This window comes from Gymnoscopelus braueri (genome assembly GCF_963280865.1).
Source record: "Gymnoscopelus braueri genome assembly, chromosome: 23".
NCBI classification, from domain to species: domain Eukaryota; kingdom Metazoa; phylum Chordata; class Actinopteri; order Myctophiformes; family Myctophidae; genus Gymnoscopelus; species Gymnoscopelus braueri.
The window spans coordinates 11818338-11831201 of record NC_137625.1 but is presented as its reverse complement, the minus strand read 5'-3'; the positions used below and the strand labels follow the sequence as shown (position 1 = coordinate 11831201).

Genomic DNA, 12864 nt, shown 5'->3' with positions numbered 1-12864 from the left:
GCCGATCACTGCTGTACGACCGTCGACCGTACATCCCTGGTACTGTTTGTTGTTTTAAAGGGAAGAGTCAGGCCCATTCAGCATTGGGACTTTATCAACTCCAGCTGTGAAACCCAAGAAAGGAAATCGTCTTTCAGGAGTCAGACGAGGGAAAACATCAAGATTTGGGTCGATGGGGGAAGACCATAGCGAATCGCGAGGGGAAGGAATGTGATGGTCGTAAATACTGTATGGTTGTTATAATGCCAGTTTGGGTGCAAGGAATGCATAGTCAATGGCTTTTTGCAATTTGTAAAGTGCAAAAGTGCAGTGACTTTCTCTGATGTGAGGTTTGGAGTTTAAAAGCCTTGGACACAGCAGACCACAAGGCAATGGCTTTGCAATTCATCTGGCTGTTTGTTTTACATGGAGTGAATGTTTGGAGGGGAAATTGTCCCCATTACTGTTTGAGAGTCCAATTTGTGGGTTACAGTATTGGGAGATGTCTTTGTTGAACAAGCAACAAATCTTGGTGTATCTGAAATATTATCCCCACTAATAATATTACTCAAGTCAGGACATGATGAAACTACAGTCAATGGTCACACTGTCTATTCGTTAACAACTTCAACCCTAGCTTCCCTATTTTGGCCATTCCATAATAGGCGAGACAAAAAAGGAGGGGGCCAATTAAGGATAGATCCCTGAGGGACACATGGTCAACAAAGTATACTGTACGGTTTAACTGGTTGAATGAGTGAAAGTCTGAGTAAAAGAGGAGTGGGCCAGAGAGTGAGTGAGTGAGCGAGTCAGTCATTGAATGAGTGGGTCAGTGATTCAGCGAGTCAGTTGGACACGATTAGGACCTTCTGATTAAGAGAGGACCACAGGAACAGGAGACATCCAGCTTTGTCCGGGCGCCGGAGATATCCTGACCAGAATACCTCCTTTGATTCATTGTAGTAGACTGCTTTGTTTACATTCACCACACCGCCCCGCCACCCGATTAGTCACACAGCAACAGTACTGGATTGATGAAAATGGACTCCAGAAACATATATTTTTTTTTGTTTAATGTTGTGTTTATATCTGGAATCCTGCAGCAACTGAATATTTCACATTCCTCCACTCCTTTCAAGCGCCCACTCCTTGGCCAGAAACCACCCCCCCACCACCCCCCACCCACCCAAGCTTTAAATGGGATTGAATTGCTTTGGCACAAAACGGATTGTTTCAATCTGTTCAGCAACTATTTGAGGGATTTGTCAGTTTGTTGCAGCACAGCGGAGGCCTCTGGATCATAGCTGTTCAGTAGCTTGATGTGACACAGATATCTAACAGAAGGTGAGAGGGAAAGAACAGCCTTCCCATGATAGTGTGTGTGTGTGTGTGTGTGTGTGTGTGTGTGTGTGTGCGTGTGCGTGCGCGTGCGTGTGTATGCGTGAGTGTGTGTACATTCTGACGGTGGCTGACCATGGAACAGGCAAAGGTTGACTTAGGAGCAGGAATCTATGTGTGAGTCTTGAACTGTGACAATGTGTGGAGGGAAAGAGGGAGGGTTTGGGGAGGGGGGGGGGGCATGTATGCTTCAAAGTAGATGTGTGTTTACGTGTACCCCCAGGTCATGTTTGATGTATGTTTATGGCACATGCTTGTGCGCACGGGCCTCACCGCAGCTTAGCGTTGTGTATGTGTGTGATACAATGAGTGAGTGTTTGTTTTATTTTCCATGTTGTCGGACTTGCGGCTGACTGATAGCATTCACACTGCTGACAGTTCCAGGTGCGTGACTATCTGTCCAACCTCCCCCGGGGGGGGGGGGGTGAGTGTGTGTGTGTGTGTGTGTGTGTGTGTGTGTGTGTGTGTGTGTGTGTGTGTGTGTGTGTGTGTGTGTGTGTGTGTGTGTGTGTGTGTGTGTGTGTGTGTGTGTGTGTGTGTGTGCATCAGTTAGCTGGGTGTTTGACCCCTCTTATCTCCAGCACCCCGGCGTGTTTGTTTTCACAGCCACAGCACAACCCGAGTCGTGACGTCAGGTGCCACAGGGTGGCGGCTTTCATGTAAACCAAATGCCCCCTTCCCCCCCCCCCCCCCGTTCGACCCAGGCAGGTTACCAGCAGCCTACCACACTGCATGGAATAGATAACAAATACATCACAGTCAGCAGACGTGTTATGGGAGGCTATTGTTTTCTGTAGCCCAGCATATTAGTGTTTTATACAGCCTATGTACTTAGCGGGTGGAATTTCTGTATAGAGTCACTGGAATGACAATTAATAATTTTTACCTAAATGATAGATGACCAAATGATATTATTATGCTGGCATTTCTAATCATATGCAATAGATTGTACATAAAAATAGTATTTCTATTATTGAAATTGATTGAAAATATGTGCACTTTGTGGTAAATGCTCATTTTTGGGTAGATGAGGCATCATATTCTTCTAAAGCATTCAACGGGTGGCTATACTGTTTATCACTCGTAGGGAAACCATGAGCTCTTTTGAGATCCTGGTACACTGCAGGACTGAAGGTGCAACCTTGCAGAGGTTGCACGCTGTGTTAGGAGCTGCTTGTGGATAGTAGCACGTACAGTATAGAGGCATTGGCCTAATGACTTGCTGACGCTTTCAGCTTGTGACTGAGAGGATGAGTGCGTGAAGACAACAGAGGTGGCGAGAAGAAGGTCTTTTGGCTTTTGGAGAAGCCTTTTCCACCTCCACCTTCCTCCCCAACCCTCCGTTGGAATGCACTCCTTCTCTAGACCACCAGATAGTCTGTGGTGGTTTTGGCGGCCACCTAGAATAGAAAGGCTTTGCTGAGCCGCACGTACAGGAATAGCCACTGGAACAGTAAATATAGGTCTTGTCAGGCTTTTTCATCTGTCAGCCAAACTAAGACGTAGTTGCCTTTCTCACCTCCTGTTTTCACAAGAGGTGGATATGTATGGATTTCAGATATACGCAGATGGCTTTGCAGCCTGCGTAGCATGTTTCCTCTTTGGCCACGTTACCTCTCATTCTTGAACTCATAAATCACATATATTGCTCAATTGCTTAACCTTTTTGTCGACTTGAAATAATATTTAAAGATGAGATGAGAAATGTTGAGCAAATCAGCACACTGGCATACTGTATCATCTTCGGATTCTTCCTTTTTTATCGCTTCTCACTCCATTTTTCATTTCATCCTGTTCTCTTAGCCGTTCAACCATGACACTGTTGGCTGCCGCAATATTTTCAGAGATGCGGTCGGCCCTGGTAGCCGAGCATTAAACCGTTGACCATCTCAACTCGGTTTGTGCCGATGGAAGTGAACCTGAGACCCGCTTCGCCCGGGGGTGTTGACTTTGGAAGCGTGCACTGCGGTTCAGCGAGAAACTTTCAGCACCATATTACTGCGGCAGACTTTGTTCAACGCAGGTAGCACGCTTTATCTCACCAACACGTTTATATTATTATTTTCTCAGCACAAGGTGATTAACTCTAGAAGCCAGCGGAAATGGGGAAGTGAGACGTTTGCTTAAAATCTCTCTGAGGTTTTAGTACAAACTTGTTTCGACTCAGCACTCAAGGGACGCGACCCATGTCAAAAGCGGGTTTCCCGACCATTTTCAGGCAGTCATCTGGGGGGTGTTGGATAGCCGCCAAGCACACTCCAGTTCAGGGCAGCTCGGCAGGCAGTGGCGGTTGGAATTGGAGTTGAAGTCACGGCATTGATTCACGTGGTATCCTGTTGTTTTAAGCCTGTCATGATAGACCCGGTGCGTGATTGAAAACATGCTAGCATAACCGGCGCTATTCCGAGGAGCTAGTGCCCCTATTAGGGCGATGGACTGTCAGAGACTCTGAGGATGCATGGAAATGACTGGAACAGGAAGCCATGGTTTGTGCACAACGGATCATTTCACCTCCCCTACATTACAGTTAAGATGACCGACGATGCATTTTGTGTGACACTGAGTTTGTGTAATTAGATTTGCGGCGAGGCTGAATTTGTGAGACGAGCCCTTGTTTGGTTTTTCCTCTCCCCCTAATCCAGGTTTTTTTTATTGGCCGATGCGGCGTTAGAGTGTTCCGGTTTGCTGTGACGCGGTAACGTACTCCTCAGACCCCCGACACATCCCTCGGCTCTCTAAACCAAACCAGATGGAGCCTTTCCATATAAAACTTTCACTCCCTTTTATGTCTCGCAAAAGCTGGGAGCCGTTAAACAAAAACCCCCAAAAAGAAGAAAACTCACAGTTAAGGTCCTTGCACACTGGTGCGTCTTTTCGTTGCGTTTTTTTTACAACAATGAAAAAAATTTAAAAAACAATGAAAAAAAAAAAACGCAACGAAAAGACGCACCAGTGTGCAAGGACCTTTACAGTACATGTCATATTTGTGTTAATAAACTAATAAAGCATGTCAGCTAATCTGTCCCTCACAACCGACAGAAACGTCTAATAATGAACACGTTTCCTCAACCGGGAATGATCTAGACTGAAATGACATACGTACTAAAATCCTCAGTGTTCATTTATCCATTTGTAACTCTGAGAGTGTACTGTACAATATTCTGTACACTCTTAGTGTTAATGTGGAGTGTAAGTGATGTTCTTGATAAATAAGTGTTAAATAGCTATATCATTGCTATCTTTGTTTGGTTTCCCCGTCTCTCCAACTGAAAATATATTTTCAGGTCGGTATACCAATTACTAATCCGGAGAGACGACTCATACAGGATAAACAAGTGAAATTGGAAGTGATCAGACAAGAATTAGCAGACAAAATCTGACCTGGGGCACTTGAAAAGTCTGAATATTGAGCTTCCACTTCAGGATTATGTGCTCAACATTGCTCTAGTAAAAAACATGTCTCCATGTGTCTTGACAGCACAGGCACCACTTGGCTACCCAGGACATCAAGATGTTGGGATTATTTTGGCTGAGAAAGACATTTGCAGAGAGAGAGAGGGAGTGAGTTGTCATGTCTGGCAGTGGGAGATTCTGTCTGCCCCCAATGTGTACAGTACACTCATTTGGAAATGGCATGCAGGCCACAGACACCAAAATGAGGTGGTTTGACAGGGCCAGCGGCTCGCCCACATCACTCAGGCCTGTCCCCTTGCACAAAGACAGACACAACATAAATACCACCTACATTTCAATTTAAATGAATATACTAGCTTTATTTATGCATTCAAAGAATACTTGCATGCCAGTAACAACTATTTGTATAAAAAAAAAATATGAATATGGCAAAAGAAAATTATAAGAAATATAAAAAATACATATTATAATATTGTATCAGTATGTATCATACTATAATATATAATATAATTATATGAAATATATAATATACAAATATAATGTGATAACAAATTGTATATTATAACACACACACATTTCATAGATTCATAGATGGATGTAAATTATAGTTATATTTACAATATGCATACATTTTCATCTTATATTGTAACATTGTCCTATATGGAAAGAGAGTGAAAAAGAGAGCTGGAGGAGAGGAAGGAAAGTGGCTGACAATGACCTCCAAGCGACTCTAGGAGAAACGCATAGACAGAAATACAGAGTGAAAAAAACACAGAGAGAGAGAGAGAGCGCTCCCTCCATATGAATCAAAGAGAGGCCTGGTTCCACAACCCGAGCAAGCAACTGTCTCAACCAGAGAAACAACTTCTTCCAGTACAGGAGGGGGTCAAACCCTTGAATGATTTTATTTGTCTCTCCATCCGACTACTCATTTTGGAGCTCCCATTTCAACCACCCCCCCCCCTACTTTTTTACTGTACTACTTTCGTCAAAGAGAGGGGCAGTCCCTCATTTACATTTGTAGGAGAGGGCAGCATGTGTCTATTTCTAGTGTTCAGTGTTAGTGTGAAGAGAGACGCCGACAAACAGAGAGAGAGAGCTGTTTTGACAGTTGTGCTGGGAACCAACGTGCTGCTGTGCTATGCTCCAGAGAGAAAACACACACACACACACACACACACACACACACACACACACACTCTTAGCCATGCAGGTCTCTGTAATCACAGCTCCCAGAGTGGCGGTTATACCTTCCAGAGGAGTTCACGCCCCCGAGAACTGTTTGGTTTTGTAGTACACTTCTGATAGAGAGAGAGAGAGAGAGAGAGGGAGGAGTGCTAACTGTGGGAGGAGGGAGAGAGGGGGGGGTGTGTGAACGGGTGGTGGAGAAGCCTTCTCAGTTTCTGTTAGTCGAGCACGCTGTGAAGCTACAGAATGAGTGCAGTCGCTCTCCTCTCTGTGTGAGAGGCGGACGCTCTCTCTCACTCTCCCTCTCTCTCTTTCCTCTCTTTTTTTTTACCTTCTCTTTCTTTGCCAGACGTCAGAAGGGAGACACTGGGCTCTTGTTTTGCTCTCTCTTTCCCCTCTCTCTCTCTCTCTCTCTCTCTATCTTGTGTGGGGAAGACAGGGAAGACAGGACTGTTTTTGGACCGGTGTTTCTTTCTCACGGGCGGTGTGGTTCTGGACGGGTAGTAGGGGACCATGCCGGTAGTAGGGGTCGCCTCCAAGCTCAGGCAGCCCGCTGCGGCGGGCTCCAAGCCGGTGCACACGGCTCTGCCCATCCCGAACCCGGCCAGGACCGCCGCCTCTCAGGGCTACATGGCCCGGCCCCAGGAGACCCTCAGGGGGGGCGAGACCGCCCCTATGCTCTCCTGTCAGCTGTCAATCAAGTCAGAATACCAGGAGAGGAGGACGTCTCAAGGAAGGACCAGAGCCGAGACTGAGGAGAGTAAGATCTGCAAGGTTAGTTTGGGACAGATAGACATCGGCACTGTGCGTTTCTGTGCTAGTGTGTGTGTGCGTGCGCGCGTGTGTATGCGGTGCGTGTGTCTGGCTGTGTGCACGGAGCATTGCTTGGCTCCACAGGTGGCTGTGCTGGCTGTCAGGGATGTGATTGGTCTAACAGAGGCAGGCTTGTGACTGCTGACACACACACACACACACACACACACACACACACACACACACACACACACACACACACACACACACACACACACACACACACTCCCCCCCCCCCCTCTCTCTCTCTCTCTCTCTCTCTCTCTCTCTCTTTCTTTCTCTCTCTCTCCCTCTTTCTCTTTCTCTCTCTTTCCCACTCATATTTTTCACTTTAGCAGGTGCCTGTTTAGCCTGGAAACAGATCTCAGTGTTGAAGATATTCTAAGCAGGTATATAGGCTGTGCAGTGAGCTGATATAGCTGTTTATGTGTCTGGTATTCAGTCACCAGCTGAATGAGGAAAGCAGGTGAGTAATCAAGGCTGTGGAGAATATGCCCCCTTTTCATGTCAACTGTGATGCCTCATACTGGCCCACTTGACTCACAGAGATGAGTGTGCGAGTCTGTTACTGTCACAGCTGTAGTAAGTTGAGGTCAGACTGTGTGTGTGTGTGTGTGTGTGTGTGTGTGTGTGTGTGTGTGTGTGTGTGTGTGTGTGTGTGTGTGTGTGTGTGTGTGTGTGTGTGTGTGTGTGTGTGTGTGTGTGTGTGTGTGTGTGTGTGTGTGTGTGTGTGTGTGCAGTATGTGTGGTCAGGTATTATTAAGATCCCTATCTGGGAAAGGAACCGTGTCGGCTTCCCTATAGGGGAGAAAACAATGCATGGTAATGGCTGCTACCTGAGAAGCCCCTGTGATTAGGCGAACATGTCATGAATGCAAGCCCCGGCTGTCTCTCCTGCCCCCCCCCCCCCCCACACACACACACACACACACACACACACACACGTGGGGTAGCGTTTCAGATGGATCGCCAGTGTTTTCCCCCACTCGTCCCTGAAGTGTACACTCTGTATCCCCCTGCTTGTATCAAAAACGTATGCTGCAAATGGGCTGATGGACGCACGCAGGATCAACTTAAGTATTTTCCCATGCTGAAGTCAGAGTGCGCCAAGTTCTTTCCGGGGAGTGTTAGACATTTTTGGGCTTTTTTCCTTTTCTTTTCTTTTTTCTTTTTGCCGCTGGCGACGGAGGAGAGGGCGGGGTCCTGCTCTGAAAGGAAGGGAGATTTTTCAAAACTCCCCGCCAAATAGTTTGAGGAGCAACGCCCCGCCTCGACTGTCCTACATCCAGAGCTGTCAGAGCACAAACTGAAACTTTCCTGTTTGTCCGCTCTCCTCCCCTCAACCCCTTTCCCCACCCTTCCACCCCCTCCCTTGCTGCCTCTTTCTAGTGCAAAGAAACCAAAACAAAAAAAATCTTACGGGGTAAAAGAAAGTCTGTCTGACTCTCTGTTCTCTTTTGGTCATTCAGACATGATAAGTGGACAAGGCAGCCACTTTTTCCTCATGACCTCGGAGAAACACTGGGGAAAGAATAAAAAAGAAATACATCAAAAGCGGGGTCAGCGGCCCCCTGCCTCTAAATCCGAGCAGCGTGTCCATGACTGGGTCCAACATGCCAGCGGGGCCAAACACCAGGGGAAGTGTGTTTCATCATTAACCTGTTGCTGAACTGGCAAGTCTCGCCGGCCCGTTAGCAAAAGAACGAGACACACAACTCCTTAAAAACGATTAAAAAAAATACGTGTGCACATGCTGTTAAATCCACTTTTTCAACATGGTGTCCCTATTTTGGGCATGTCAATAGCACATCTACAAGCTCACAGCGTGTCGCATCGCGAGCTTGTAGATTGCCTGTTTCTGCCGCGCGACACCATCGTACAAAGAAATATAAAATAGGGCTTGAGTGGTGAGTGGCTCGGTCCCACTAACACAGACAGCCAGAAGGCAGACAGACTGGTGTCACAGTGTTCCTATAGGTTCTATACAGTAATACACCTCCCCAGGACGGGTGAAGGCAGGCAGAATATCTGGCTTGCCCTGGCCTGTCTGTGAGGGTGAGGAATGGGTGGTATGGGGGGTGGGGGCGGTGGGGTAATTAGTCTGTCTAATTGTGTTGTGAAGCGGCCTGAGTGCTTGAATCTCCAGGCTTTCAGAGTTTTTTCTTAAAAAGGAAAGAGGCAGTAAATGCTGTCATTACCCTTTTATTCACAGACATTGCATGTTTTGTTTGAAGGGGGATTACTGAAAGAGATCAAACTGAAGATTGTGTGTGTGTGTGTGTGTGTGTGTGTGTGTGTGTGTGTGTGTGTGTGTGTGTGTGTGTGTGTGTGTGTGTGTGTGTGTGTGTGTGTGTGTGTGTGTGTGTGTGTGTGTGTGTGTGTGTGTGTGTTTGTTCATGCTCATGACTGCATGCTTGTTTGTACTCATGTGTATAGCACAAGCTTGTATTGACTTGCTTGACGTAGGTTCGGCATTCAGGATGCATGCATCTTCCCCTGCTGCAATGTTTGCCAAGGGTCAAATAGTATTTAAAAGTCACGGTTTGTTTTAGCCTATATGAAATACCAGATGGGTGGAGTTTACTTGATCACTGTCGGGGTCAAAAAGTCAGGCCTGTACCGTACTCTTGGTGTACAGTACGTCACACATGCACTCACCCACCTTTAAAGAACATGGCGAAGGATATGGCTCCTCTCTGTAGACCATGAAGTGCCAATGGCTTTTGCACCGCTGAACTCAACTGTGTCTCTTTGTGGGGTTTATGCACGGCAGTCCTACTGTAATATCCCTCTCTACTGTATGTTGTTATCAGCAGACTGTTCTTGCTGACAGTCTGATCATATCCTGCATTGACATTCTCTGTCACCTGAGAAAGAGTTGCTCTTCTGTTGTTCTGCTCTGCTCTTCTATTTTTCCTTAAATATCACACTAATCATTGAATGTCTTTAAACCATAATTTCCGACCCTATTTAGTTACTGTTCCTATTGAAACACTAGCCAATTGAGCAGTCTTTGTCACTGCCAGCATTTTATATATGTCATGGAGCATGATAGGGTTAATTGCTTAATCGTATCATGCAGTCCACCTGTATGGAAGCAGATGCATTCATGATTTTCTTTTCCCTTTATACTTTTACACCCGTCTGTGCAACAAATGGACAACCATCCTGTGATGGTCATATGCAGAAAACGCATATACAGTATACTGTATGCAGTAAACGACAACCCGTGGTGTGTTGTTTTTCACTGAGCCAGAGGAAGTCTACATTAAGTGAATCCCATGACTAACACAGCTGACTCAAATACAATCCACAGTTTAGCCAGAGACGGGCAGAAGACCCTCTGTTTGGATTTAGGGATTCCACATGATACGCATTCAATGTAAACCCGATAATCTCAAAACAACATTTTTCATAAGTAGGATGTTGAGATTTCCAGTTGGCGTGCTGCAGAATCAAATTAAACTTACATTTTGGACAGCACTCAGAATCCTCCGTAGCTATTCCACAGTGTATTGATAATGTTACAGTATGTACACTACCACTTTAACCCTATATACTTCATTGACCAGAAACCCTTTTTCCTTCTACAGCAAATATCTTCTCTGAAAATAGCCGATCTACAAGTTCACAACAAAATGTGTTGTGATGCGTTGTGACCTTGTAGATCTGTTATGTTCACCGAATGTTCACCGGAATAGGGATGCTAGGGTTCAAGTGGTTAATTTACAGTTTAGTTTAGAGTTTACATCAGCTGTGTTTGCATGAATGTCTTTACATGTGTGCAGGCTATGCATGCTTTACCATTGACATACACGTTACAAGTACTGTAAGTAGGTAGGAGAGGCTTATTGTCAGTATTAGCCAACAATAAGCCGTGCTACTCGTACGCTGAGTTAGCAGTGCCCGGGATTGAGCCTGTGACCTTGTGGCCCAAAGGCGAGGGCTCTAACTGGACACGCATTACATACTGTTCAACTTGCACTCTGCATTAGCAGTGCTCTTTTCCTTTTGGTGGTCTTGCGTAACACCTGCATTCTTCCACGAGGTCCCGGGTTAATCCATCTGTAGCTGGGGTTGTCAGGGACTCTCCCCTCCCTTCATGATTGAGATGAGAACCAGGCATTTGGTCTTCCTGGAGCAACCGTTGACAAACCCCATCAGTCAGTGTCACAGATTGAAAAGGTAGAAAATGGGGCATGCATGCGAGTTGATTGGACTTTAATGAGGTGTCACCACTGCCATCACTGAGAGCAAATTATCTTGTTAGATCAACACTTGCAAATGATCTTCTTGGAGTTATTTTTTGGCAGGTACCCAACTTACAGTATAGAGGTGAAGGAGTTATTGAGTGGGTAATTCCAAGCTCTCTGTGTGGTTTCAACTGGAAATTGCTTCACACCTTTTCTTTAGCAGCTTCGTCCGATCGGAAGTTACAGGCGTTAATTTGTCTTATTCTGGTCCAGCTGTACACTGTAGGTTATCGGGAAAAAATCTGGATTCCTTTTTTGGTTGGCAGGGAATTTATGACTCACTACACTGGGCCGTCCAGTATGGTGAGTAGTTTGTTTTTATTTTTATCCAAGGGGTCAGTTCAGCCTGGCCGGCCTCCAAGCAGTGATTAGCTTAAATCTATCACATCTTCTCTGTCTTTGGTCTCAGTTTCCCTTCAAGATGAACGTGTTCTCCCTAGAGTCTTCAAAATAGAGACACATACATTGGTCGATATCTGTCTGACCTGGAAATGCAGGACACCATCTAGCAGGTCATTGATTACATAAGCTAGAATCATTGCCAAGTTTCCGTTAACAAGCTCCTATTTTAGTTGGCTTCAATCGGTCAAGTTGAAGTTATCCTGAGATGCAGCTCCCTGGGTGAGGGCGGTGCGTGCAAGTGTTTGCCGGAAGTACATACGAGTGCCAGGCACACTCAACCACTTCTCTCCCACACACACACACACACACACACACACACACACACACACACACACACACACACACACACACACACACACACACACACACACACACACAGAAAAAAACATCCTGTTGAGTCCCTCTTTTGCTTTGTCTTTCTGTTGTTTATGTTAAGGAGATAGATGGTTAATCAGAGCATGCAGTCCCACATTTCTTGTTTACTGCATTCTTCCACCCCTCACCAAGCCCTGGTCTGATAAGGTCGGTAGATAACAATAAGGGAGAATTATATAGTGAGATAATTAAGAGGAGGACCCCAGGGACTAATGTCAGGAACCAGTGAACTTTAGTGAGTTGGGGGAATGCAACAACCCTCACTCACCTGTTGTCTAGCTCAGGTAGCTCATGTAAAAAAACTGGAAAATCTTGAAAAGGTTTGAGAACCACTCGTTTAAATACTGCTCTTATCGCCCTTTCTCTCATATTTTCTCTCTCTGTCTTACTCATGCTGCCTCTCTCTCCCTCCCTCCCTCTCTCTCTCTGCGGGTGGTTTGGTTTTGACACTGCAGTAAGAAGAGAATGAGTGAGGTCTGAATCATAGGAACGTGGGTTCTCTGCCAACTAGTTCCAGCAGAGGGAGGTACAGTGTGGGGGGAAAGAGAGCGAGAGAGAGAGAGAGAGAGAGAGGGAGAGAGGGGGAGGGAGGGAAGGAGGGCTACTGTATGCGTCCCTGCCATGGGTGGTCTGGCTAAGCCGTGTGCCGGACTCCATATCTGGAAGAGAAGTTGTCGTCGCGAGGGAGGTGTTGACGTTAACAAGTACGCAGCACAAAGTTACTGTACATCCTCTACTGCCGGCTGACAAGAGATACTCAGGAGGCCCCTGTAAGGATGACTGTTAAGATGCCAACGGGCCCTACATTCAGTATTACATTCCTCCCTTTGTGTTTGTCTTGGCAAGGGCAAGGCGCACCAACATCTCTTCACCATCCGTATAAAATGACAAGAGACAGCTCATGAGAATGTGACGTATAGGCAGGGGACGACGCTCTCCTTTACTACACAGTAAAATCCTCAGTGTTCATTTAAAGCTGCTATCTGGAATTTATTTCAACGAATGAAATGTTATTTTAATCAATCCATAGAGTGTGTTACAA

General features: G+C 46.0%; 1 protein-coding gene across 1 annotated transcript in view; it reads left to right on the top strand.

Moving 5' to 3' along the window:
- Positions 1 to 6211: 6211 nt before the first annotated feature.
- The window catches only part of nav3 (neuron navigator 3), a 188078-nt gene continuing 181425 nt past the window's right edge, over positions 6212 to 12864 (top strand). The window contains exon 1 of the mRNA XM_080421087.1: positions 6212 to 6753. Coding sequence (XP_080277213.1) covers positions 6493 to 6753 — 261 coding nt within the window. The 5' untranslated portion in view covers positions 6212 to 6492. The remainder of the gene's footprint in view (positions 6754 to 12864) is intronic.